General features: G+C 44.6%; 3 protein-coding genes and 1 long non-coding RNA gene across 4 annotated transcripts; 3 read left to right on the plus strand and 1 right to left on the minus strand.

Annotated features, from left to right (window-relative positions):
* The first annotated feature begins 747 nt into the window (after positions 1 to 747).
* LOC125545501 (uncharacterized) lies at positions 748 to 5,630 on the plus strand. Its single transcript, XM_048709457.2, has 9 exons — positions 748 to 1,063; positions 1,153 to 1,840; positions 2,257 to 2,339; positions 2,472 to 2,480; positions 2,605 to 2,693; positions 2,912 to 2,985; positions 3,088 to 3,138; positions 3,263 to 3,339; positions 4,329 to 5,630. Exons 1-9 carry the CDS (start codon positions 949 to 951, stop codon positions 5,249 to 5,251), a joined length of 2,109 nt encoding a protein of 702 aa, XP_048565414.2. The 5' UTR covers positions 748 to 948; the 3' UTR covers positions 5,252 to 5,630.
* Positions 5,631 to 7,328: 1,698 nt separating this feature from the next.
* On the minus strand, positions 7,329 to 11,574 carry LOC125545503 (uncharacterized). Its single transcript, XR_007300055.2, has 2 exons — positions 10,461 to 11,574; positions 7,329 to 7,792 (listed from the first exon to the last, which is right to left on the minus strand). It is a non-coding gene; the product is annotated as an uncharacterized LOC125545503 (long non-coding RNA).
* LOC125545502 (uncharacterized) lies at positions 7,574 to 9,858 on the plus strand. The gene is made up of 3 exons (XM_048709458.2): positions 7,574 to 7,799; positions 8,350 to 9,378; positions 9,614 to 9,858. The coding sequence occupies exons 1-2, from the start codon at positions 7,574 to 7,576 to the stop codon at positions 9,351 to 9,353; spliced, it is 1,230 nt and encodes a 409-aa protein (XP_048565415.1). The 3' UTR covers positions 9,354 to 9,378; positions 9,614 to 9,858.
* A 745-nt stretch (positions 11,575 to 12,319) lies between the features above and the next one.
* On the plus strand, positions 12,320 to 17,873 carry LOC125545504 (Pentatricopeptide repeat (PPR) superfamily protein). Its single transcript, XM_048709459.2, has 13 exons — positions 12,320 to 12,613; positions 13,624 to 13,731; positions 13,816 to 14,041; positions 14,228 to 14,330; positions 14,427 to 14,491; positions 14,795 to 14,911; positions 15,019 to 15,114; positions 15,723 to 15,879; positions 15,964 to 16,014; positions 16,093 to 16,202; positions 16,344 to 16,496; positions 17,064 to 17,159; positions 17,244 to 17,873. The coding sequence occupies exons 2-13, from the start codon at positions 13,655 to 13,657 to the stop codon at positions 17,337 to 17,339; spliced, it is 1,347 nt and encodes a 448-aa protein (XP_048565416.2). The 5' UTR covers positions 12,320 to 12,613; positions 13,624 to 13,654; the 3' UTR covers positions 17,340 to 17,873.
* The last annotated feature ends 9,591 nt before the right edge of the window (positions 17,874 to 27,464 follow it).

Below are 27,464 nucleotides of genomic sequence, written 5' to 3' on the forward strand. Positions count from 1 at the left end.
TACTAGTTATATACACACGCACATATGCATATGTCAACTGCCCAACTGCGTGCATATATGTCCAGGGCACCCAACCGTGCGCCTGCATGTGCACCTCCGCAATTGAAAAAGAGAGGAGATACTATGTACGCAAAGAACATCTGCTCGCGATCGAATTGAGATCCTAGACAAATAGAATGAAGCTAGATCTTGCGACATTTCTTAATTTTTTCAAGGGGGTGATCAGTTTTCTAATCACCTGTGAATACCAGCTTTCCAGTCAAAAAAGGGCATGACAACTCATACTGTTATCGAGTAAAGGGCGCCGCTTTAGTAGTACATGTACATGCAGGCAACAGGGTGCACTCATGTAGGCATATATCTTGACATGTTTTGGGGGGAAATGAGACAAAATATGGTGGACTCGATCTCCCACCAGAAAGCACAAGCAAAAAGATGTCCCTGCTCAGTTAAACCATGCCACTGTTTTTTGTATTGCACAAAGATACTAAAACATAGTACCCTTTTTTATGTGTGGAAAAAGCTTCCTACTACGCAGAGTACATTTCACTAATTAATCAAGGAGTAGCCTCTCTGTAGAATTAATATCATACATGCATTCCCCGCAAAAAAAAAAAATATCATACGTGCATAACCATCCACAGTAGTCTCACACTCTGACATAGGAGTGTTAATGGCGTTAAGGATCAGTACTATAATCATTTGTATAAATATCTGCCCCAGTACTAGTACTTACTACTTGTACTACTAGTAGCACAGTTGCTCAAGTCTCCAAACTCCAAAGCTCTCTTGGGTCTTGGCCTCTCCAGCTTCTCCTAACCTTGGGCTCCCAGCAACAATGGCTTCTTGATCTGCTGCTCTCCCTTTCCCGGCCTATCCAACAGCAAGCTTAAGTAGAGACCAGTTAATCACTTCCACGTACTGTGTTGCTTTTAGGTAGCTTCCACCATGGCCACCGTGAACAACTGGTTGGGCTTCTCCCTCTCCCCGCAGGAGCTCCCTCCCTCCGCCGCCGCCTCAGGTGACGTCTCTGGCGCCGACGTCTGCTACAACATCCCGCAAGGTAGATACATACACATCGTAGTATTCTTCTGATTGGTTTAAGTGCATCAAGCAGTTGTATGACAATCTTGTGATTGGTTTGTTTCGCAGATTGGAACATGAGGGGATCAGAGCTATCTGCCCTGGTGGCGGAGCCTAAGCTGGAGGACTTCCTCGGCGGCATATCCTACTCCGACCACCACCACCACCACAAGCAGGCCGGCGGCAACAACATGGTCGTCCCTGCAGGTAGCGGCAGCGGCGGCGCCGCATGCTACACGACCTCGGGCGGCAGTAGCGTGGGCTACCTGTACCACCCCAGCTCGGCCTCCCTCCAGTTTGCCGACTCCGTCATGGTGGCTTCCTCCGGCGGTGGCGTCCACCACGACGGCGCTGGCATCATGGCGAACACCACAGCCAACGGTGACCTTAATAATGGCAGCGGCGGGGGTGGCATCGGGCTGTCCATGATCAAGAGCTGGCTGCGGAGCCAGCCATCCCCGGCACAACCACCGGAGCAGCAGAGGGCGGATGCGGCGGCACAGGGTCTCTCGCTGTCCATGAACATGGCGGCGTGCATGCCGCCGCTCGTTGGCGGGGAGCGTGGTGTGCCGGAGTTGCCGATTGTCCGGAAGGATGACACGGCCGGTGGCAGCAGCGCTGGTTCTGGCGCCGTGGTGTCGGCCGGTGGTGCGGATAGCACTGGCGGAAGCAGTGGCGTGGTGGTGGAGACGCCGGCGTCCAGGAAGACGGCTGACACGTTTGGGCAGCGGACCTCGATTTACCGTGGTGTGACCAGGTATGTAGTATACGTACTATAGTGCAGTGCAACCATACATGAAAGTATTTGAACATAATATATATGAAAAGTGGAAGATTTGATTGTTTTTTGTGTCATTATACTGAGCATCCAGGTAATGTATACAGTTTCGGCCATTTTTGTTTTCTAGCTAATAATCAACTCAAACACTGATATTGCTAAGCATGGATCTAGCTAATGTGGTCTCTTTCCTTTTTTTGTTTTTGCGATATATGATGCTAGTATCGTTTTCATATTTTTCTCTTCTTGACTTCTTTGCATCAAATGAGTGCCATTTGCTTTTGAGGATAAATTAATAATGTAGATGCATGGGAAATGTGGAATGCCGTTATGTGGGCATGATTATGGTAGGCTTACAAAGTGTGATTTTTTGTTTTTATTATTGGCTTTAATAGGCATAGATGGACTGGGAGATATGAGGCTCACTTATGGGACAACAGTTGCAGAAGAGAAGGGCAAACACGCAAGGGTCGTCAAGGTACTGATGTGCCATCTTTTTTACATATATGCTTACATATATATGATGAACCCCCTCCAATGTTGCTAATTAAAATTACTCTTTGATTGTTTATCCAACTTTGTTTGAACTCGGCCTTTCGACTCCATACAGTCTATCTAGGTAAGCAAGATCCATATTGAAGTAATTACATTTGTTTTTATCATATTTTGTAGATGCATTCATTGCTATCAGTTCTTTAAGCTACTTTTTTTCTATGCCTTCTAATCTTTAAATGCATACACAGGTGGCTATGACAAAGAGGAGAAAGCTGCAAGAGCTTATGATTTGGCTGCTCTCAAATATTGGGGTGCGACGACGACGACAAATTTCCCAGTAAGCATCACACTCATCTTTTTGTCATTGTTTTGGAAGAAGCCATATTGTCATTTATCACCATTTGATCATTTAACCGTCAAAAAAACCATTTGATCATTCGTTGATCAATGTAATGGTGAACCACATAGCTGTATATATATCTCTAATTATTCTATTTTGGGAAGCCTAGCTTACTGAAGTTAAAGACATGCATCTGTTTCTCTTTTTTTTTCTAGGTAAACAACTACGAAAAAGAGCTAGAGGAGATGAAGCACATGACAAGGCAGGAGTTTGTGGCGTCTTTGCGAAGGTTGGTCTCTTATCTTTTATATATGGTGAATGTAGGTACATCGCTAGCAAATCAATCTTCAAATCAACTAATGCTAATGTTGTTTAATGTGTATATGTGCAGGAAGAGCAGTGGTTTCTCCAGAGGCGCATCCATTTATCGTGGAGTAACTAGGTATGTGTTTCCTTTTCTTGGTTGTTTGCATCGTATCGTGTAGAGGTCGAGAGGACAATACTTACATTAGCTACATAAAAATTTGATTATTGCTGCTGATCCATTTGAATTTTGTATAATAAAGGCACCACCAACATGGGAGATGGCAAGCGAGGATAGGGAGAGTTGCAGGGAACAAGGATCTCTACTTAGGCACCTTCAGTAAGTATATATACTCAACATCTGTCCACGTCCAGTACAAAATATATACATTTCGTTAAACTGAAATTACCACCTCAACATCAGAGACATGAGAGCATATGCCTTTGCATTGTGTTTGTCAAAAAAAAACAGCTAGATACATTTTGTGCTGACATTTGTTATAAACCTCTAGTGCAAACTAGTTATGATCTTTATACAGATGGTACTCGTTGATTTTCTGAATTCTGATTCCAAAATATATATACTTTTTTTGAGGAAAAAAAGATACATTTGGTTACACTCAAATTACCACCTTGACTATCAGAGCCATTAGAGTGTATGCGTTTGTACCGTGTTTCTTAAAAAAACAGCTAGATTCATTTTCTGCTCGCATTTATTGATAATCCTCCTCCAGTGCAGACTAGTTATGATCTCTATACATATGGTACTCGTTGATTTTCCAAAATTTAAAAGATAAACATTTGGTTGCCATGAAATTACAACCTCGGCTTTCAGAGACATTAGAGCGTATGCGTTTGTACTGTGTGTTTCTCAAAAAAACAAATACAGTTAGATGCATTTTATGCTGACATTTATATCCTCCAGTGCAAACTAGTTATGAGCTCTATACGGACGGTACTCGTTCATTTTCCAAATTCCAACTGATGTGTCCATAAAATGCCAATGAATGGATCGACAAAATGGTAGATTTCCCGTTGAAAATGGACTTGCAAGTCATGTCAAGTTGCATCGAGCATATTACTATTATACTTTGTGCATGAGTGCATGCTTTATTAAGCGTAACTTCCATGTTTAGTGCTGCCGCTGTCTCCCCCTGCCGGTGCATTTAGTCAAAATATTCGAGCTGCGTCTGCATGCATGCATGCATTTGCAGTAAACTAATGATCAACTAAAATAATTAAGCTAGCCTGTCACACCTTGCATGCATGCATGGCGTCGAGTGGTAGATTGCTTTGGCACCTAACTATGGTCGTCCATGTGTAATGTAGGCACGCAGGAGGAGGCTGCGGAGGCGTACGACATCGCGGCGATCAAGTTCCGGGGGCTCAATGCTGTCACAAACTTCGACATGACGCGCTACGATGTCAAGAGTATCCTCGACAGCACCGCGCTCCCCATCGGTAGCGCTGCCAAGCGCCTCAAGGACGCCGAGGCGGCTACGGCGTCGTCCCTCGCGCTGCAGCAGCAGCAGCACGCAGGCGTGGTGAGCGGCTATGACATGGGCGCCCTGGCCGCCTACGGTGCCGCATACCACCACCATCACCCCTCTGTCGCCGGCGCTGTTGCGTGGCCGACCATCGCGTTCCAGGCGCCGCCTCATCAGGTTTCCGGCGGCGGTGGTGGACACATGTACCACCCCTACGCCCATGCGCAGCCGCTGCGCGGGTGGTGCAAGCAGGAGCCGGACCACGCGGTGATCGCGGCTGCGCACAGCCTGCAGGAGCTCCACCACCTCAACCTCGGCGCCGGTGGCGGCGCACATGACTTCTTCTCGCAGCATGCCCAGGCGATGCAGCAGCAGCACGGTGGCCTCGGCAGCATCGACAACGCGGCCGGCGCCTCGCTCGAGCACAGCACCGGCTCCAACTCCGTCCTGTACAACAACGGCGTCGTCGAGAGCTACATGCTTCCCATGAGCACCACCACCACCGCGACGGCGAGCCACGCCCGCGAGCAGGTGGCAGCGCATGCCCACGCACGCGCGGTAGCGGCACAGGCATACAGCGGCGGCAACATGAGCAGGGATCACGACGACGGGAAGATCGCCTACGAGAACTACCTCGTGAGCACCGCAGAAGCCTACGGCGGGGGGAGGATGGCTGCCTGGGCACAGGCCTCAGCTCCACCGGCGACAAGCAGCAGCGACATGACCGGCGCGCAGCTCTTCAGCGTCTGGAACGACTCTAATTAGGTCAGCTAGAGAGAGAAACACTAACATCACATAGCACTTAGGGTTCATGCATGATATGGCCATTAAGGTGTTACTGTCGTGTTCAATTATTGTTACTCGGTAGCTAGTTGGGACGGTGTTCTTCTGGAGGAAGGTAATGGCCTGTGAGAGGGCTATGCATTGCAGTGCATTGTTCTTGGATCTGCTGAGCTGTTATCATTTTGGGGTTAAGTTCAGAAGAACATATATGGGGGCATATTGACTAGGGAATTAGATGGTTTAGAAATCAATGGAGGTAAAACTAGCCTGCTTGTAAATTTTGAATTGCTAGGGTGGATGGCACTGCATGATGGCGATCAATGAGCAAACGAGTTTTTTTTAACAAAATTCTCTAACTTTATTTCTGTTTCCTTTAGTGTTTTATGTGGTTCCAACAATGTGGTGAGAAAAGTATTATTTGGCCAAAAGAATTTTAGTAGCGAACCGAACATGTCATGGACACAATCCATGGGGCTGGGCTGGGCTGGATTGGGCTGAGTCGTTTAATACTGAAGTCCAGTAAGCCCGGAAATGCAAATAGCTCTCGGTCTCTGAACTGGATGCCACCAAATGGCAAATGCCATCCATTTGAGGCAAACAAGAACATACATATATCCAGCTCAAAAAAAGAACATACAAATATCAATCCATTCTTATTCTCTTACTAATCAAATATAAGTCTCCAACTCTAAAACATCAGTCTCGCAGATGATTGCAAGAGAACAAACTAGAAGGAAAAACAAGATCAAAGCATGTTAGTTAAACCTGCTCAATTCATTCATGGAGCAGAGGAGACAAGACATGGATGCAAAAGCTTTCCTTTGACCAAGGGCGCACATACACCTTTTGCTTTCTTTGCCCTGGGTTTGGTTTGGTGAGCTGCTACATTGTGGTCAGCGGCCTAGTATATTTGAGCAGTTGAAGCTACACATGCCACTCACTCTCCTCGGCTCACCTGACAAAGATAATGTGGCAGTTCATTTAACCTTTTTCTCCGACTTCTTGTCAGATTCTACCACCAGCTGCCAAAAAAAATGGTGAATCCATTTTTCCTGTACTATTTTATTATTTTTAAACAAGGGTGAATCTGCAGCTAAGAATAAATATTGACAGACGGAGTCTAAAAAATGGTTGAGGTAGCCATCAACGGACTGGAAATGTTACCTTGCATCAGCATCAGGTCACCCCTATGAGGAACAACCAAAGATGCCGCACTGTAGATGTTTACCAGAATGGATTCGGTTTAACTGCACCACTGTGAACGCTCCATGGAGTGGAAACTTAGGTGCCCGGCGCAATTGACATCAAACCAAACCTTGTTACCGCCGCGGTCTTGACATCGAAGTCGATGATGACGGCCAGGCCTATTTTCATTTGATACCGTAGCCTGACAAATCATGTGTTTCTTCCGATTCCAAGTGGACACACCTGGAACTTTGCCAGTTTTGGTAAATAAGGCTTTAACCTTCACCACCTCCCCCCCCCCCCCCCCAAAAAAATAAAAATAAAAATAAATTCACCACCTCGATCTACCGTGGTCAGAGCTGATAAATGATATACCTTCAAAGACACCGAGTTTACACAATTCAGGTTGCAATATTTCTAAAAGAAACGTAGGAAAATTTCCATCACAAACTTCCAGTTTATGCTATCGAGTACTATGAAACATGAACTTTTCTAAGATAAATACTCCCTCTGTTCACTTTTATAAGGCTTTGTAGACGTTTCAGACATTGTGCAAAACAGCTCAATTTCACTTGTCTGAAACGACTTATAAAAGTGAACGGAGGGAGTAGAAAAAAAAATACAAAACTGCTCTGCTCTTTTACATTCAGGTGAGATGAATTCAGTATGCAGGATAAACTGCAAAAGATGTGTACAAAGACCCTTGAGGATTTACAAGCAACTGAATAAATATGTGCATCAGGCCGGTGAAAGTTTTCATGGCTAACATAATTGTGTATCTGCGATTACTTCAAAATCTACAATAGTAATTCTCTGAAATAACATACAAGCAGATTTATATACACATACTCCAACCACCAAAGGTTATCATAAATCATAACTAAATTCCACATTTCTTCCCTGAAATCAAGTGGTTGACAAAGTACATGCTCTAATTTTTTTTAGGGAAGTACAGGCTCTAATCACTCAAATGGCCATACTACCTTACCAGCTCCACCTGCTTCCCCAGAGACCCTGCCAAGTGCCACCCTGAACATTATAAATACCCATCCATACCAAAGCCAAAATCATTCACATTCTCCCATCTCCTCCTCTCACTTGAGAAAGCACTGTCCAGCCATGAAAGTAAGCGTTGGACACCAGCCAAAGGGTCAGCTATGGCTGGTCTTAGCCGTGCTGGTTGCCTTTGCAATGCTCAGTGAGGCAGCCAGAAGCTTGCCACCACCTTCTCTTTCAGCATCGCCAACGTATGCTCCTATCATTAAGGTGATAGGCAAAGCATACTGCTATAGATGCTTCAATGAGGCACACCCAGAAGAATCGCATGGGAAGGAGCACCTGGAAGGTAAAATTTTGGTTATTTGCAGTTCTCTTTATCTAAGCACGTTAATGCAGTCAGCTTGGAAATACGTCGAGTTTCTTCTTGTTCATAGTTTTCTGGCTTAAACACTACTTGGTGACAAGAAAATGTATTCAAGCATATCATACAGAAGATCCAAGAACATGGCTAGAGGAAAAATTTGAGCTTGGTTATCATTATTATCTGCTATATTTACAAAAAGAGAATCTTCCAAAGTCTGCACAAGAAGGATCTGCACATTTCCTTTGGTACAGGGCATTGTTAGTGTTTTATAGAAGCCTATACATTCTTGCTTAAATAAAAACATCAAGTTAAAGTTGCTACCAGGTAGGCCAAAGTACAGTAGACCGAGGATACACATATATGGATATGCGACTAATACCATGATGAACTGTGAACCCAAATTGTAGCTAAATTCATCGAAGAGAAAAACTACTTAGAAGATGGATGATGTTTTACAAATTGTTCATTCTTCCTAAATGTCTTTCAGCATTTCATACTGCAACTAAATACTTTTTATCATTATCTGGTGCAGGAGCCATGGTCAAGGTCACTTGCCAGGCCAATGACCAAGCAATAGTGAGATTTGGCTACACCGAAAGCAATGGCAAATACAGTGTGGCCATTACCGGGTTGCCACTTAGCGGCACCTTTGGGGCTGACTCGTGCAAGGTTGAGCTCCATGCAGCAGCAGGAGGATCTGACTGCAATGTGCCCATGGAGTTAAATCTCTCTGGAGTTAGCGTTTACTCAAAGTCCAATGAAGAAGTGGTTCTCCAGGCCAACCAAGTAATGGCATTTGGATCAAAGAAAACATTTGCTGGATGTTCAAAACCTCACATTCTACCATCGATGTATCCATCTAATTCACAGCCACTCCCATACCATGCCTCACCTCCATCCAACTACAAATCCCCACCATTACTGCACCAGCATTCACCACCTCCTTCAAACAAGTTTCCACCTCCATCGTATCAGTATCCATCACCTCCCCAGAACTTCTACTCTTCGCCACCCCCATCAAACAACTACCAAGCTCCACCAACATCTAACAATCCAACACCAACCCACAAGTATTTACCACCTCCATACTACTACAACTCCCCACCTCCAAACAGCCACGTAGCTCCACCGCTGCCATACCTGCAGTCCCCACCTCCGTACAACTACAAGTCGCCTCTTCTACCATTGTCACCAGCGCCTCCTCGCCATTATAACTCTCGACCTCCATCTAACTATGGATCTTCACCCCCACCTTACCAATATTCTCCACCTGTACCACCAAAACATCTACAACCAAATGTTCCTCATGCTAATCAGCCACCAGCATCAATATCACCACAGCCTCTTTACCCCTACAGCTCTCCACCACCATATCTGAACTCGTACCAATCCCCACCACCACCGATTCAGCTTCCTCATGCAAAAGCGCCACCAGTTCCTTCAACATCTCCACAGCCTCTGCACCACTACAGCTCTCCACCACCATCACTTATGAACTCCCACCAATCCCCGCCACCACCGAATCGCCTGTCATGAGCATCAAGGAAGGATTTCTCGAAATGTAAGTTTCCTGGTGGGCTTTTATGTGGCAACAGTATAGTACCATTCAAAATTTTACATAATGTATATAATCTCTTTGAATTTGAATTGCTGTAATACAGAGTTTAAACTTTCAAGATAGTTACATAAACTCAACATAAAAAGACTGCATTGGTTAGATGACTGTCAAGTAAATAGGTTCCCAAAGTATAGTCACGGGACATGTTAACCATATCGCTTGACCCATCTCTTTTCAGGATGAGACGTGGGAAGAATAAACAGAAGAGTTGAAGACTATCTCAAGATGAAGAAGCACCGCAGCAGGAGTTTTCAGCTGTGGATCTCAGTCTCTAATATTATTTACCCAAGTATCAGTGTTGTTTCAGCTTTCCCTTTGTTTCCTAGAGCTATTCCAGCAATGTAACCATAAGTTGTACTATGAGCTTTTCTTAGTATATCACTGTTCTATTTTCAATCCAATATACGGCGGAGGTTTCCTTTACATCCCTAAAATATTTTCTACTGTGCATTTCTTTCTCGAGAAACTGGAACAAAAATAGAGAGATGATGTGGCTTGACTGGCCACTCCACTTATTCCAGTTTCGTTCCATGCTTTATGCCGCGGCATCTATCCAAGATACTCCAGGAGTAGAACGAATCCAGGGGGGGCTTCTCCACCGTGAAATTCTATGGCTCAAATTCAGTTCAGTAATCAAAAGTTGGAAAACCCGAGCTTGGAATAGAGTGCGCTCACGAGTGACTACCGGTCAGCATCATCTCAGCCTCAGGGGAAGCATAATATCACCAGTAAATCAGCGCAGCGCAGTTCTTAGGTAAAATAAAATCACAGGATCCATGACCCAACCACGCGCCGCAAGCCCGCAAGGCACATTTCTTCAGTGGACAGCGGCGGTTTTTCAGAGAAATTTCGGCTGCTAAACGGGAGTAAACAACAAGAACAGCGCTCGACTGCTCAACGGCAGTAGTTTATCCTCCTGCTGGAATTCGCGGTATCTGTCTACCATCGATTGTTCGTGTACAGGCGACGAAGGGGGGAGACCTACGCAGATTGTGCCGAGAGGAACGAGTAGCCCGGGGACTGACCTGGCTGCAGTAAACCACCGCAGATTGATGACGGCGACCACGGAAGCGGCGGTCTCTGAGCGAGAATTTACCGCCGGAGTTGGCGGACGGCCGGCGGTCCGCTCCGGTCAGGGTCTGCGGGCAGCAGAGCCTGGCGTGGCGGCGTCGGGGACGGAGAGAAGGCCCGGGCCAGTTTGGGTGGGCTTGGGCCGTAGATGGCCCGCACGTGTATATTATGGGCTGGGCCGTCTGGGGCACCTCGTGAGCGGCGGGCAGTGACGAGTGACGACGACGCCGTGCACGGCGCCGGCGGTTGGCTTTCCATTTCGGTGCCGGTGCAAGGCGCTCAGCGCCCGCCGCACGGCACGATTCACGATTTTGCGTCGTCAGCGACAGCGAGTAGTAGAAACTGAAAAAGGTTGTTTGCCGTCTGGTGCAAAACATATGTGTCCTGCCTGCCTGCCTAGTTTATGTTAAAAAAAATAACCCAAAGGCTAACCTTCGTTGGTATTTTTTTATAGAAGTCGAGACTCAAACTCGAATGGGCTGGCAGCTACCCCAGCCGACTAGCCAACGGGACGATGTAGTACTGTGTGTTTATGTTTAAACACAGTACTACGTCGTCACGGCTCGACGCCACACATTAGATGGGAATGAGAGTGGCAAAATCGGTGAGTGCTCGAAGCTTGTTGTTTGTAACAGCAAGTGCTGGAGTATCGTACAAGAGCGTTGCTTGCTTGCTCGGAGCATGAGCGTGAGCGTCTCTCTCACATCACATGGGCCGTGTCATACTGTTGGCGGCACGGCAGTATATGTAGATGTACATGTCCCCACACTACGGGTGACCTTAACCAAAACACATGGCCCTACACGTCATTTTCCCAAACCAAAAGCGAGGATACAAACATACCAATTAAATACTAGCAAAACGGAAAGTTTTCTGATGCAAAAATAGGTTGCAGCTGTGGAAAATGTCTTGTTCCTCGCCTGATAATCCAGCCGATCAGGAGCGTGAGGCTGGCGTTGCAGATTCCTTCCGCCCGGAGGCCCAAACTTTGATGCCAACGGAATGGTACAACATGGAAGACATATTCCCCGGCCGCTCCTGCGATGCGATTGGAGGTCTCAGGCTAGGTACGACACATGGCACACGTCCATCCCATCCCATCCCATCCCATCCCAACTGACATGCATGCGCATAGTGCAATAGAAGATGCTCTCCTATCTCGGGTATCTTCTCACTCGAATGCCATCCATACATCCTTCATCCGCTGCGCACGAGGCTTATCGCCCAACACCAACATGCTGCATGATGAGTGAGACCCTGCCAATTTCCGTTTTCCTCTAAAAAAACTACTCCTACACAGTTCTTCTACTGCCAAGTGATGTTAATACGTAGGAATTTGACGGGATTTGGCAAGAAAAATCGAAGGAAATGGAGTGGAATTTTGTGTTTTGTTTTGCGGGGAGTTGTACGTAGAGTTGTGTGCCAAAACCGCCAACACATGTGATCTTTAGAATAATTAAAGCGTGAGCCGCCCAAAGTGTCCCTGCCAACATCATTCACTCGCTCATTTTAGCAGCAGTGGGGCCAGCGCGGTACACTTTAAATGCGGAAATTACCCTCGAGATCCACTCCTCACCAACCCCAACCGGACCGAAAACATCTCACTGCCGCTGTGCGTTGCATTCAGAAACAAAACAAAAAAACATTCAGAAAACAAGAGAGACATACACAAGAATCTGCAGTTTCAAAGAGAGAAGAATCTGCAGCTGGGAACATAAAAAATTGGTTTGGAACTTGGGTCAGCAGTCAGCACAGCGGCAAAAAAAAAACTTATAATAAACTCAAATTACCAAAAGGGCCCTCCCGTGGTGCCGCTGCCCCACGCCTGAAAGCGCACGGCGAGAGGGAGGAAAGGGGCAGAGGAAACAGAGCAGAGAAAATAGGCTCCTCGCGGCTCGCCAAGGCCGTGTTCTGCAGCCAGCCACCGTCACTCTTCGCCGCCGTGATCCGCCCGGGTTCCGCCGTGCCGGGGCTGCTCGAGAGAGCGAGCGAGTCGCCGGCCTCGCCGCCTCCGTCCCGTATTTTCCTCCGATCCTGCCCTCTCCGTGTCCCTGCTTTGGGTCTCAGGGACCAAACCATCCCACCGCGGCTTGCTGGCGAGGTGAAGGTGCGTGCTGCTATTCTCTCTCTCTTTTTTCCCCTCCAATTAATATTGGTCGCGACCAGCGTCTGTCTGCGTGATCTCGGGGGACGGCGGTGGTGTCAAAGAACTGCTCTCAGGAGGAGGAGAACAGAAGTAATCTTGTTTCTACCGCCGTCGGAGGAACAGGGGATGAGCGGAGGCGGCCGCCAGACGGCTGTCTCTTCATCGGTGCAACTGTTTCCTGAAGACGTGAGCGTTCACTGCAGCTCCTGGTTCACGCTGGAGGATTTGGTCGAGTCACTTCTGTGTTGGAGCGTGCGATTTTGTGCTGCGTGCGGCAGCGGCTTCAGTTTTGCCAGTGTTCTTGATCCGCTAGGCCCCACCAAAAAGCGAGGCGTTCAGGAACTAGGGTTATGGATTGAAGGGACCAAAACAAAAAATAGAATTTGCGGACTGTGCTGCTGGTTAGTGTGAGCGGCAATTCGCACAATTCAGAGTGGCTCTTTTCTTCGGGGACATGTAGAATTGCAGTTGGGAGGAGGAATGCTGACACTTTTATTGGATTTACATGAATTGTTGAATTTTCTTTTCAAAATCCTTTTTCTCCCAATTCGTATCCACTGTTCTGTGCTCTGTTATTCTTTTCAAAATCATCTTTCTCCCAATTTGTATCCAGTGTTCTGTGCTCTGTTAGACTGCTGTGATTTGAGGAGCTCTAGATGGTTGGCTTGTTCTGTACTCTGAATTGGGATCACTGCTGGAGAAGGGGGAATGCTGATTGTGCACCTTGCCTTTGCCCAAGGAATTAACATTTCGCTTTGCGACTAGTCATGCCATTGATTAATTGTTTCAGTCCCTGCTTTAGCCATTTTTACTTGTAAGTTGGCGATTAATGCCACTTTTGTTTTGCAAGAAATACAATTTCGTTTGTCGTAAAAGAAAAATCATATCTACTGCATAATCTCTTATTCGTTATTTTCTTTTTCATGTTTATACAGTGATTTTCTTAGTTACCAATTGGTGTATTTTCGCAGACATAAGATTGTCCTTCGCTGGAGTTTACCAATGTCGGCAGGAGCCACTATAAACTGGATCAGAACCCCATTTCACGCCCAGAGATTTCATGACTTCTCAAGTTTAAGGTCACTCCCTCCTTCATTGCTTCAACTTACTCCCTTAAATGACGCTTTTTGGTTGGACCTGACTGATGTAACAATGTATTGTAGTTTTAGATGCCGAAACACTTTTGGATCAATTCAGCCTTCCTGGTTGGCAACTGATCAGGATTCATCCCTCTCCAAAGTCCGTGTGGCTGCAGACTACTCAGATTCAGTGCCAAATTCCAAGTACATGAGAGATCGGGGATACCATCCTCTTGAAGAAATCAAAGAACGCCCAAAGAAAAAAGACATTTCACTGACAGATGTAGAAACAGCTAGAACAGTAGTAGAGGTAACCTATGATAGCAAAACAGTGCTTTTGTTGCTAAGTGCATCCGGTCGTTTTAATTCGGCATAGCAATGACTATAAAGTGCCCTGGCTTAAGTCCGAGCATACATTTGTAAATAACTGACATAAATCCGCCCTGCTGTACTAAATATCTTATCGTTTGCTGGACAATGTTTCCATCTTGCGTAGGCAAATAGCAAGGGATTGCTCGTATTTCCTGCCAGGGTCCATAATGAACCTCATGGACATGTTTCTTGGTCAGAATTTCAGTATGTTGTTGATGACTATGGAGGTAACTCCTTGGTGCGCTAGCACATATTTTACAGAAGAATCTTCATCATTTACCATGTTGTGCATCTAACACTTACACTGGCGAAATTGCATACAGACATTTTCTTTCAAGTACCTGATGATGGGAACATCTTGGAAGATGATGATGCAAACAACCCTGTGGTAAGATGACTTCTGTTTCCTTTTCCGTCGGTGTGTCTCTTGACAAGCACAGATGTTTTAATATGATTATCAATGGTCTACTGACAGGCCAAAACGGTTCACTGTCTTCCAAATTCCATTTTGAGTTGGCATTATAAGGACCCTGTGGTGCATCGTCAACTTAGTTCTTGAGTCTGCATTTTGTGATGAAGTCATCATAATATTATCTTGTTTGACATGAACGCTATTCTCAAGTGTAGTGTGCATCAACGTTTTGGCTGCAAGAATATTTTTCTTACGGTTGAAATGGCATTTTTATTGCAGACAGTTTTGATCGGAACGGATGGTGCCATTATCGGTGAAACTAGTGCGGTAACTAGTGATTTCAGCGACCACGTGGTCGTTGAGGATTCTATGGACATGCATGATAATGACAGCAAGGTTCGCTAAGAAAGTTTGTAGCTGCTTTCAGCTGGCATTATCTGTCAGTTTTCTCATTAACAACAAACCGTGTCATTATTGATGCTCTCCGCTGTGAAATACCACAGGTTGACACAGAAATAACGGATATTCTTATAGAGTGGGGAATGCCGGTGACGATGCGTTCAATACATCCTATATATTTTGCCAAGTGTTTGACAAAGGTAAGTCCTGAACATTTACTGTGTGATAAGCAACTCCTGAAATAAATCGAAGTGCCTTCTCTTGCGATGGAGGGTAAGTGGGGGTGGGGGTGGGGGTGTCCTAGGTAAATAACACACCCAGAACAATCTTAGCCTATCAGGTAGACGCATATTAAGACTAAAAAGGGTATAAGAATTCAATATTTGCTAAAATTTCTCTCTACATGCTCTTTGTCAACCGGAACAAAAATAATAATCAAGATATGCACTCAGCTAGTCAAAGGAGAATAGAGACAGACATAAATGAGTTATAGATATTTTTGTTGCTCTGTTATACGCATTCCGTCAGTTACTATGGTGTATAAAAGCTGCGCCAAAAACTGGAGTGGATTGCTGAAACATGCCATTTTAAAGTGCAGAACAAAATAAAATCTGCAAAACTCCACCTATTTTTTTACTATTATCCTGAATTTTGCTGTAGAAGTTTATTACATAGTAGATGCATTCCGTTTCGGAAAAGTAAATGGTAGATGCATTGGCTAGCATATTTCATAGCCTGAATTGTCACATGGAGCACTACCTTATCTCCATCATTCCTTAATCACATTAAGCACACTTTTCTTATGCAGGCTGTTCATGATAATCATGGGGAGAAGATTGATAATCCATCAAACGGTGTCTCTATTGTAGGATACCTGAGACCTGCTTTTATAGAAGAAGAGTCTTATTTGAGGAGTTTATTTGGTGCTGAATGCAGTGCCGATGGTTATTCATCTAATTGGAGAGGTGCTTCTCAGCTTGCTCATAGTTGCTTTTATCAGTCATCTGCTTCTATCCAGTTATTTGTTCTAATAAGAGTCAACCTAACAGAGGAATACAACAGAGAACCCCGGCCAGCTTCTGGAACCAATGGCCTAATTGGTAATTTGATCAGTTTAAATCTTTCATTCAGTCACTTGCCTTGAACATCCGTATAACTTATAGTAACTGAATATTCAGATGGTGATAAATCGAAATCGGACATCAACGATACGGAAAGTAGCATTGATTCAACCATCTACAAGCTGGAAATGATGTCAATTGAGCTGTTTTCTGTCTATGGTAAGCAGGTAAAGCATCCCTCTTCAGCCCAATGCTTTCAGTTGACAAGTAAAGGATACTTCAATCGATGTATTACTTTGTAAAGTGAAAATGGTAAATAATCAGCATCATTTTTCTTGGCTTGGTAGTCATCATGTTGATTGTTGCAGTTTATGATTGATCCACAAGACTTTCAAGATGCAGAACCAGATCTTCTTTCAAATCATGCTTCGGACATTATAAAACGCGTCAAAGAAAACAGTGATCAGTGTACCATGGCTCTAAGGTCCCTCTGTAGCCGGAAAAAAGGCCTTACAGTAGAGGTGTGTTTCTGTTCAGTAATGCTTTACTCAGCTTCGATACTCCTAAGTGGGTTATTGTGCATGATGAATAGGATAATTCTTACCATCAACTGAACTTTGGAGTTGCACTATCATACTGTACCTGATTTATTCCTGAAAAAATAAAAATTCCTCAAAAATACGGTGCCTGAAATTTAATCCTGGTGATATGTGTGAATTTGCATATAGTTAAACTTTGGAGTTGAACTATCATACTTCACCTGAAATTTAATCCTGGTAATATGCATGAATTTACATCTAGTGGAACTATCATACTTTACCTGAAATTTAATCCTGGTAATATGTGTGAATTTACATCTAGTACAATATCTGAAACTAATCATTCTTATATACAAGAAGCTCTGCTTTGCCTACAGCTCCAAACTTAATACTTCAGTATAAAAAATGGCATCAACAGACATTTTCTCCTTGTTTATATTTTGTGAGATTATAACAGTACCTTTCCATATGTTGGTTGTGACATTGCTGTTTCTACCTTCATGACTCAATTTGATTTTCTCATAGAGCTCAGTCTTATTCATTTTGCAGGATGCAAGTTTGATAGGTGTCGATAGTCTTGGTATCGATGTCAGAGCCTTTTCTGGCTTGGAAGCTCGGACCGTTCGATTTTCATTCAATGCCCAGGTGGGTTATTGGGCTTAAACTTTTCAAAGTACCTCTGGCCTTTCCATGCAATCCAGAATAACCTTTCCGGACTTTTGGTTTTAGGCGTTATCTGAACGTTCAGCTGAAAAGAAGATCAAGCGAATGCTTTTTCCGCGTTATCGCAAGACCGTGAAAGCTTCCGCTGAAGATGAATGTTAGCCAACTTATTTAATTTTAGCTTCGAACGCCTAACAGTAAACTGGTGAGGACAAAGGGTGTGCAGGGAACTCAACAGAAGATGTGCACCCAGTCAGCTCCCAATTCGTTAGGAGAAGCTAACACCCGTCGACATGAAATGACCTCAAGTGCTAGAGTGCTCGATCGAGGTTTCGGCTTCGTCGGCTATAGAAGGCCGACCACCCATGGTTTCTGACAAATAAGGTGGTGGACATGTATAGAGGAGCATCCTTGGATGCGACGCGAGGCGATCCGGTGTCGGTTTGCAATCTGCAACCGACCAGGTTTCATCAGTCATAAGTTTCCCTATGAAAGAAATAAGGTGCAGGAAACACAGGATACAAAGTGACAGCTCTGCCTCTTTGGCCTGAATAAACGACGTCTTCTTACATGTAACTAACTCGCTCTCATCCGTTTCCTTTACATGCTGAATAAAAATGCAGTTATATTTCGCGCCAACATGCCGCTGTCGAGACATCGATGGCGTCGCGGCAATAAAGTATTACTTTGCCGTTAGTTTCAAGAGACATCAGACATGAGACATGCTTATCGTGCAGAACGGGGTGTAACTGGGCATGTTTGTTTGTTTGCTTTGTCTGTTGGTGTGTAGCTTTCTTTTCAGTGAAGTACCTTTCTGATGCTGTGCTGTGTTGTGTTTTGTCCGATAAGATTGTGACCGGAGGGATTAGAAGATAGTGTTTGCTCATGCTAGTGAGGTAGTGGCAGTCGCCGTCCTGGAACGAAAATGGTGACGCTCTCTCGTCGTCTCTTTCTGCCTGGATTAGCCGGTGGCGCCTTTTTTGTGTGCCGGATTCGGTGGAAGCTGATGAAGAAAGAAAGCTCGGGAGATCTGGAGCGTAGATTGACAGAATGAAAGAGGTCGCTGGACTGGCCTGATGGGAGAGCCTCTATCACTTTATCGTGTCACGCAGGAATAGGAAACGCAGGATTTAGAGCATCCGCAGCCGGGCACCCAAACCCCGCCTCAAACGTCCGGACGGACAGCCCGGTCACTGACCGGTCACAAAAATGCGACCCTGACGGATTGCTTAAACATGGCTCAAATGCCCGGATTGATTGGCACCTCTTATATCCAGTCCAAACGTGGAACGCCCAGGCATGTTTGCCACGTTAGACTGATGCTGGCGGTGTCACGCGGCGCCATTGATCCGACGAAGAAGACGAGCTTCAGATCGCACCGACGCTGAAATCCTACCCGTCCACATTTCCCCCTGCCGTCTATCGTCGCTGCCACTTTTCACTCGCCGCCCGCCACTACTAGTAGCCATGCCCCCATGCCGCCGGGTAAGGAGCTACCCATATCTAACTCCGGAGCGCCGGCTGCAGCTCCTTGATCAGATCCGGGCAAGGCGCGAAGCCCGGATCGCCGCGGGGCTACTTCCGTATGCGATGGATCCGAAGGAGTATGAGGTTGAGGAGGAGGAGAATCTGGGGGACACTGGGGACGCGATCTGCAGGCGGAGCAGCAGGCCAGCTTGGAGTCGGATGCGAAGGCCAGACGTCATCGTCGGCAGGAGATGGAGGCGGAGCACGCCGCGGAAGTCGACGAGTTGCTCGCGTACATTGATGAGGAGGAGGAGGAGGAAGAGGAGGAGCCGGAGCCCTCCTACGCGCTCGTCCAGCCGGCGCTCGACACCGACGTCATGGACAACTCCGACGATGATCGTAGCTAGCGTGTCGCAGTATGTACCACCTCCGTTCTGATTTATTGGTCTCTTTTATATTTTTGTGCCAAAATTTGATCAAAGTTTAACTAACAAAATGTTAATACATGTCACAAAAAATTATATTGTTGGATTCGTATTTGAACATAATTTTCAATGATATTATTTTTTATGACATGCATTAACATTTTGTTAGTTAAATGTATGATCAAAATTTGACATAAAATACAATAGAGACTAGTAAATCAGGACGAAGGTAGTAGATTTATTTTGTATGGTTTGTATGGATCTGGTGGATGAAATATGAGAGACTTGGACGCATAAGAGCAAATTTAAGGCGAGACCGGTCACTGTCCACGACCGCGTCCAGTCACGTTCGCGGGTGCTTGAGGGGTCCAATTTGCCAAGTCCGAATGTCAATACTCTTAGATGTTAGTACATAGCACGAAATGGAGGTACTCCCTCCGATCTAAAATAAGTGCAATTTGTGTACATGATTACTACAAAACATAGGAATTGTGAATGAAATTTCTTCAATCCAGTTCAAAGAGGCTAACCAGGAAGGGTTTCACAAGAGGAATGGAGCCGGCTGCCATCATTATCGTTTGGAGCCTAAGAAATTCTCGAGAATTTCGCGCAAGTCCACAGAGAAATCATGCTACGCGTTGATTCCAAGACGTAAATCGACAGTGGCACCTTTCTGCCTGTCCATCAAGCACAAAGCAGCAGCCAAAAAAGACGTGCACTATGCCACTATCGCTTAGAGACATGACGAGACACGAAAGAGATGCATCCATTCACACGGAGCCGAAACTTCCTCGCGTCGTTTCGCTGTAACCGGGTCCGTACGTACGGCGACTGTGCGGGAGAGAGCGACGCCGCGGGCGCCGATCGAAGACGAAGAGGACCCAGCAGCCGAACCACACGCGGAAACTGTGGCCGGATCGTGAGAGCCCTCCAAGAATCCGTGGAAATTGGCCAAGCGGCCGCCGGCCGGTCACCTTCGCGGCACGTCGGCCTCCGGGCGCGAGCGCGAGAGGCCGACTGATCGGTGGCGCGCGCGGGCGGCCAGGCGCGCCGCGACGGGGGGAAGCAGTGACACGGCGAGGAGACCGGTCGGGTCGAGTGCCGTCGCTGCCATGGTCGGAACATGCATGCGTCGCCGCCCGCCGGTCGCCGTCGAGGAGTACGTGGAGGGCGGACGCTGCAGATCGATCGCTTCGAGCGCAAGATTGAAGATTGCTTGGCGCGTGGGGCGGCAAGTTTCCTACTGTGGTTGCTCCGTCGGTGCACGTACCGCTCCGGTCGAATTTATCAAAGTTCGACCTATGCTACTAGCTACTTCTAGCCATGTCTACTTTAAGGTCTCTTTGATTTGATTCACAGAGTTCTTTTTTCTTTTTCACGACATTCGCAAAATTGTTAAAACATAGGTATAACAAAAACACACAAAATTACAGGGATGCTAGTACTTCAGGAAACACAGGGTTGCAGGTCTCTAGATGGAATAAGTTATGGGCTTTGAAACTTCCTGCTAAGGTGCGGATCTTTTTATGACGGCTTGCCCATGATAGTCTTCCAACACTTATGAACATCAAACGTAAACATGTTGAGCTAGACACTCGATGCCCAGTGTGTATGCGGCTGGATGAGGACGGAGGCCATATTTTTCTTCGGTGCAAATTTGTCAAACAGGTGTGGCGGCAAATGAATTTGGAAGAGATCAGATTGCAGCTCATGGAAAAACCAAATGCCGTAGTTGTCGTTGAGGCAGTCTGTTCCTTATCAGCTGAAGTTCAGTGTCAGGTGGCCGTTTTGTTGTGGGATTGCTGGACGACCCGCAATAAAATTTATGCCGGTGAGAAAGCTTGGTCTGCAAGCGAGGTTACCTCTATGGTCCAAAGGCACCTGCTAGATTTTGCTCCTGTTGTCCTTCCACAGATCCGAATTGATACTCCTGCTACAAGATGGGAACCTCCAAGAAGGGACTTTGTCAAAGTTAATTTCGATGCGGCTTTTAAGCAGGATGCACGCGATGGGGCGTACGGATATGTTCTGCGATCTGACGAGGGCGAGCTTATTGCGGCAGGGGCGGGAAAGTTTACGCATGTCAAAAATGCTCTACAGGCTGAAGCAGAGGCGTGTCTAGCTGCAATCGAGGGGGCGAGCAATGCTGGTGTTCATCATATCATGCTGGAGTCCGATTCTCTGTCCTTGGTACAAGCTCTCCACTCTGGTGACTACGATAGTGCTGAGCTTGGAGTCCTGTTCCATGAAGCCAGAAGTAGTTGTATTCTTCACTTTGATTCTTATGAATTTGTTTTTTGCCCGAGAGTGTGTAATTCCGTAGCGCAGTATGGTTATCATGCGGCTGTGCCATCCACTGTTTGGTTGGATCACATGCCAGGTTTTGTTTTAGACTTGGTTGCTAGCGACTTTGCTGCACCCGTTGGTTAATGGAAAGTTCTTTCTTTCAAACACACACACACACACACACACACACACACACACACACACACACAAAATTCTTAAAACATAGGCATGATCAATTCGCCATGTCCTTGTGAGAGCATCTCTAGTAGTAGATCCCTTAAAAAGCTTTAACTTCTTATATATTTTTTGTTTTGAAGAGTTAAACCCGATTTAGCCAAACTTTTATCTAGCTAACTCCTTAAAAAAATTAAGCAACGGCTCGGCTGGCCCTCAAATATACTCGACTGACACTGTTTCTCAGGATAAATTCCGGCTCCCCGCCGGCCCGTAGCTTCCACTGCCCCTCCTACCCCACTTTGATTTGGTTCCCATCCGTCTTTGCTGGAATCTACCGATATCTAACTCGTCGTCACCTCGATCTCGTGGACGAGAAAACCCAATCGAGGAGCTTCGTTTCTTCCAATACGAAGCTGGCGGACGATAGAGATGATGTAGAGGACCCGTCGAGGAGCTTGGCAGCGCGATTATCACGGCAAGACCGGCGAACTTTGTCATCGTCCGGGGATCGGTTTGAGGGGAATCTTCCTCCTTGAAGCCACAACGTCTACTGTTGGTCGTCTCGCAGACCTGCCGTCTACCCCTAACTCCAGCATCGACTCACCGAGGCTCTCACCTCCTCTGCCCTCAAAGTGTTTGACGAATTGATTAGGTGCATTCTTTTAGCTATTTTCATTACGCTTTGATGTTTTTACAATCAAATTCAACAAAAAAATTGCATAGTCTAGATGAAGAGGTTGAGGGAGATGTTCTTCGACAACTCTTCATCGAACGAGGAGGAAGAAGAAGATGATGATTTCAAAATGGCCATGACCATGATCGGTAACGAGGACTTTCAATGACTGGGACTAGGATCATAGTTTGGCCTTTTAACATCAATCGAGATAGAGAAGAGGGTCACGCCAAGCTGATGAAGGGTTACTTTAGCCACAATGCAACCTAGCCGGAGAAGTAAGAGACCAGGATCACAGTTCGTCCTTTTGTACATCAATCGAGATAGAGAAGAGGGTCATGTCGAGCTGATGAAGGATTACTTCAGCCACAATGCAACCTATACGGAGAAGTATTTTTTCGTCGATTTTCGGATGCACTGAAGTCTCTTCTCCACCATTGAAAAAGTTGTAGAGAAGCATGATGCATGGTTTAAACTGAGGCGAGGTGCATCAGAGGATATAAGTGTGAGCACATTGATGAAGTGTGTCGTACATGCTCGAGTGCTTGCCTATGGGTGTTTGGCCGACACCATTGATGACTATGTCCGCATTGTGGAAGATCCAATCCTGGAGGTCGTTTGGAGATACACACAAGCTGTGATTAAGATCTATGGGGTGGAGTACTTGAGGGCACCGAGTTGTGAAGACACCAAGGGACCATTGGGTTTGAGTGAATAACGATGATGGCCTAGAATACTTGGGTCAATTAATTGTGTGCACTGAACATGAAAGAATTGTTCCACAAGATGGAAATTTCAGTACAAAGGGCATTCCAGAGATCAAATAATCACTCTTGAGGCAGCTGCATCGAAAGATTTGATATTCATTATTTGGATTGCCTGGCTCTGATAATGACCTAAATGTGTTGTCAAGATCACCACTGTTCAGAAGGCTTGTTGCCGGACATGCTCATACTTGCAACTATATGTTGTAAATGGCCGCTAGTACATGATGGATTACTACCTTGAAGATGACATCTATCCTCCATGGACCATATTTGTGAAGACAATCTCACGCCCTCAAGGCAACAAGACAACCCACTTTGCAATGCGTCAAGAGTTGGTAAGGAAGGATGTTGAGAGAGTTTTCAATGTGCTATAGAAACACTTTGCAATTATTCGTGGCCTTGGTGAGTATTGGAACCCACATGTCCTATGGAAAATATGACATGTTGCATCATCTTGCATAACATGGTCATTGAAAATGAGAGAGGCATGCTCGAGAACTTTTCGTACACCTCCAATGGATATCATGTTGAGCCGGAACACAATGAAAATAGGATACAATGATTCCTCCCAGCGCATTGAAGCATCGAGAACCAAGAAGTTTGTACCCAGCTCCAATATGTTCTTGTTGAGCATCAGTGGCTACTCCATATCACTTGATTGTTGTGCTTCTATCATGTTCTTTACTTCATTTGGACTCTTCCATGTGTTTGAATTCGAATAATTTGATTTGTAAACTTTAAATTTGTAATATTCATGAATTGTGTGAACTTTATTACTAAGTTTGGATTTAATATGTGCGCAAGTATGTAGTACCTAAAAAACTTAAAGAATTGGTGATTTAGGGAGTTAAGTTTAGGGGTTCGGCTAGAAACCGTTTTCATTTAACTCCTCAAATGTAAGGAGTAAGGTAACACGAACCTTTTTGAAGGGCTAAATTATAAGGAGTTGGGTAGAGATGCTCTGAGACCGGCAACTATAACCGCGCCCCCTTCTGGGCCTCGGTATGCATGGCTGCTGAACATGCCGCTGCACACGTTGGTGTCAGCTCTATTCAAACACTCAATAAGGGAAAACAATTGTGCCAAATGCGCCTGCAGCGAACAAATGGATCAAGGGTATGAGAAACGGGCTCAACAACGGTCTGATCAATTATTTCCTCCTTGTATGGCACCGAATTAGGGGGCAGAGGTGCGATTCACAGATGGTAAGGATGGTATGATTAATTGGAAGCACACCAATTCCAGAAATTTCTTTGCTCCTCATCCTGCGCATTCCAACTCTTAGGCGCTGCTTTTATGCAATTCAGATCATTTTGGTCTACGCGGGCACTGCCAAAATGTAAGTTTTTCTGTAATGAAACGTCTTCATTAAAACTTGGTGAAAACCCAATACTAAGTGGAGCAACTTACAGTAAGAACCTCATAGAGAAAGGAAATCAAAATGAGGTCCCTGGCGTCTTCATCCTCCACCTCCCGCTTGTGCAGATCGATCCCGCCTAGCTGCCTGCCACTATATTGGTGTTGGAAAACCTGCCCAGTCAACACCATTGCACAATGATCAGAGATAGATGAAGAAATTGAAAGCATGTGGCATTGGGGAAACAACAAACCCCATTCGTCAGTGCAAACGACATGATCAGTCTTAGTTCTAGTTTGTACTTGACAACTGACGGTGTCCTGGACTAGGGGGTACTCACCTCGTCGTCTCCCGATCTGTTAGATTGGGCCGAGGACCCCCATGGCCGTATACTCACTAGTGCAGAACCGGGCAATAGCACCGGTTCGTAAGGGGCTTTAGTGCCGGTTCAGTAACCGGCACTAAATTGTAGGCACTAAAGGCCCCCCCCTTTAGTACCGGTTCAGCGCAAACCGGTGCTAAAGGGCAAACACGTGGCACGAGCCAGCTCCGTGGGCGCGTAGGACATTAGTACCGGTTGGTAACACCAACCGGTACTAAATGTTTTGGTGTGTTTTGGTTTTATTTTTTATTTTTACTTTAATTTTGTGTTTTCAATTTAATTTAGTGATTGTTTTACATTATAATGAGTTGTTAAATCATTAGGTGATTAGTTTGACTGGATGCATGTGGATCCTAGCTAAGTCATCAAGTATATGTCATATCCATATTATATATACTTGATCACCTACTTAAGTGATCGAGGTAATATGGATATGGCATATATATACTTGATCACTTAGCTAGAATCCATCCAGTTGAAACTAATATGCAATTTCTTTCATAAACGATATAATAACTCATCATCATCATCATAGTAATTAATATAAAAACTCTTGCATCATATATATCATCACCAACGGTTTTCATAGCAAAGATATCATCGAGTTCAACATGGTAATGATATTATAAGCGTTCATAACACCACAAAAGCAAATCACTCTTTGAGATTAAGTTCAGGACGAAGAACACGGACATGGGAGGACAAGTACTAAGAGTATGAACTAGCTAATTAATCACTCCTGCTGCTCTCTCTCAGGTAAAATAGCATAGAACATGTATAGCTTTGCTGATTCATCATATTGGAGCATGCAGATGAACCTGTCTCCTAATCGTGGGTTGCGCTTCTGATTGCTGCCCCCTAGTACTTCTCTGTGATCGTTCATAATTTTGCTCCAGTCTTTTACTATTAAGCATTCCTCGCTATTAGAAATCCTGAATGCACTAAAGTGCATTATAGGATATCTTGGCCGTAAGCTAACAATATTCATGGTACCTTTAGTCTCGATCCAATCAGGCACAACATTCATCGGGAGTCCCTGTTGAAGAACATCGTATAGTAACATACTTAGCAATAAAGTTTAGCTTAAAAAATAATGTATGCAAAAGATGCACTAAGGAGAAATAGTAGAAATCTTACCATCTTTCCTAAATATATGTGACCGTAATTCAGTACGAACACTATTGGTCGCACGTTTTGAGTACTAACATTTCTAAGTGCAGGAAAGAAATTTGTCTTGACAGCATCAAGATCCTCAAGCCATGAAACATAATGACTTGTCTCCTCGCAGTTTAGTTCAGCCCCGAGACAGTGGATGGTCCTGTCTACCAAGCGCCGGACATGTTTGCTTGATTGGAAGTAAGCTGTCATGAGATCTATTAATTATTCAACTGGTTCAAATAATCTCATATCGAAGACATAAATATGGTTGAGAAACTCACATAATGATAGAACTGGAGGCGTCTGCACATCGACCCAGATGTCTCTATTACCTTCAATATCATCTTCCGGATGAATATCAAAGGTGATAACCATATCAGGCTCAAATGCATAAGCCTTGCATAGTGCTTGTCAAGTTTTGCATTCAAAATAGGTGTATGTGTCTGCATTGTATAATTTGACGTTGAAGGTATAACCATGCTCGGTCTTCAAGTAAATTCTTTTTACCTCCATAGTTTCGTTAGGACTGAAACATATCTTATCCAAGACAAAAATTCTTGCATGGCAAGGGATACGCTAGTAGAATAGTGAAAAATTAAAATTAAAAGGTGAAGCAAAATGAAGCATAAGTCATGCTTAATTACGAAAAAAGACTTGTCATTGTGACTTACTGTACCCACTTTGAAGTTCTCATCCAGCTTGATGCTGAAGCGTCTATCATCAACTAGAAAATTTTGGCCGCACAGGCCGCGCTGGTATTCGCAGTATTCGCACATAATAAAATCGTGTTCGTCGTCAGACGACATTCCTATGTTCATAGGTGAAACAATAAATACTTATTAGTTCTATTAATTCAACTAATTCTGTTAATTCAACTAGTTCAACTAAGCACTTACGAAGAATATACCTAATTAATTGAACTAATTCAACTAACTAGTTCAACTAATTAATTAGATAATGAAATCTCATATAACTAAATTAAATATATATATAACATATAATTTATATCTAATATCTAACATATATGTTCATATATAGGTGAAACATTAAACACTTACTAGTTTTATTAATTCAACTAAATAAACTAGTTCTATTAATTCAACTAAGCATTTACTAAAAATAAACTAGTTCTATTAATTTCTTACTAAAATAAAGTAGGTAGTTCTATATAGTAATATTTTGATTAGATCATCAAATCTCATATACCTAAATTTTCTTACTAAAAATAAACTTGTTCTATTAATTTTCATACTAAAAATAAACTAGTTATATTAATTCAACTAGTTCAAATAATCTCATATATATACCTAATTAATATCTAGCTATACTAATTCAACTAGTTCAACTTGTTCTAATTCATGTAAAATATATTTGACCTTAATATTTAACATCTTTTCCATATAATTCATCTAACCATTAACATTCTAACATTATTATCTACGTAATTTATCTAACATTAATCTAAACAACAGAAAATAGAAAATAAGTAAAAACAATGTGTGTGTGTGTATGTGTGTGTATGTGTGTGTGTGTGGTGTGTGTGTGTGTCTGTGTGTGTATGTGTGTGTGGTGTGTGTGTGTGTCTCTGTGTGTGT

Source organism: Triticum urartu, chromosome 3A, assembly GCF_056163025.1.
Source record: "Triticum urartu cultivar PI428250 chromosome 3A, HENAU_Tu73, whole genome shotgun sequence".
NCBI lineage: Eukaryota > Viridiplantae > Streptophyta > Magnoliopsida > Poales > Poaceae > Triticum > Triticum urartu.

Bases quoted from the DNA above. Each gene is read 5' to 3' on its own strand.
- LOC125545501 (XM_048709457.2), top strand. From the start codon at position 949: ATGGCCACCGTGAACAACTGGTTGGGCTTCTCCCTCTCCCCGCAGGAG. The intron at 2,694-2,911 runs GTAAGCATCACA...TTTTTTTTCTAG, and splicing joins CGACGACGACAAATTTCCCA to GTAAACAACTACGAAAAAGA. The intron at 2,986-3,087 runs GTTGGTCTCTTA...GTATATGTGCAG, and splicing joins TTTGTGGCGTCTTTGCGAAG to GAAGAGCAGTGGTTTCTCCA.
- LOC125545504 (XM_048709459.2), top strand. From the start codon at position 13,655: ATGTCGGCAGGAGCCACTATAAACTGGATCAGAACCCCATTTCACGCC. The intron at 13,732-13,815 runs GTCACTCCCTCC...AATGTATTGTAG, and splicing joins CATGACTTCTCAAGTTTAAG to TTTTAGATGCCGAAACACTT. The intron at 14,331-14,426 runs GTAACTCCTTGG...AATTGCATACAG, and splicing joins TGTTGTTGATGACTATGGAG to ACATTTTCTTTCAAGTACCT.
- LOC125545502 (XM_048709458.2), top strand. From the start codon at position 7,574: ATGAAAGTAAGCGTTGGACACCAGCCAAAGGGTCAGCTATGGCTGGTC. The intron at 7,800-8,349 runs GTAAAATTTTGG...TATCTGGTGCAG, and splicing joins TGGGAAGGAGCACCTGGAAG to GAGCCATGGTCAAGGTCACT.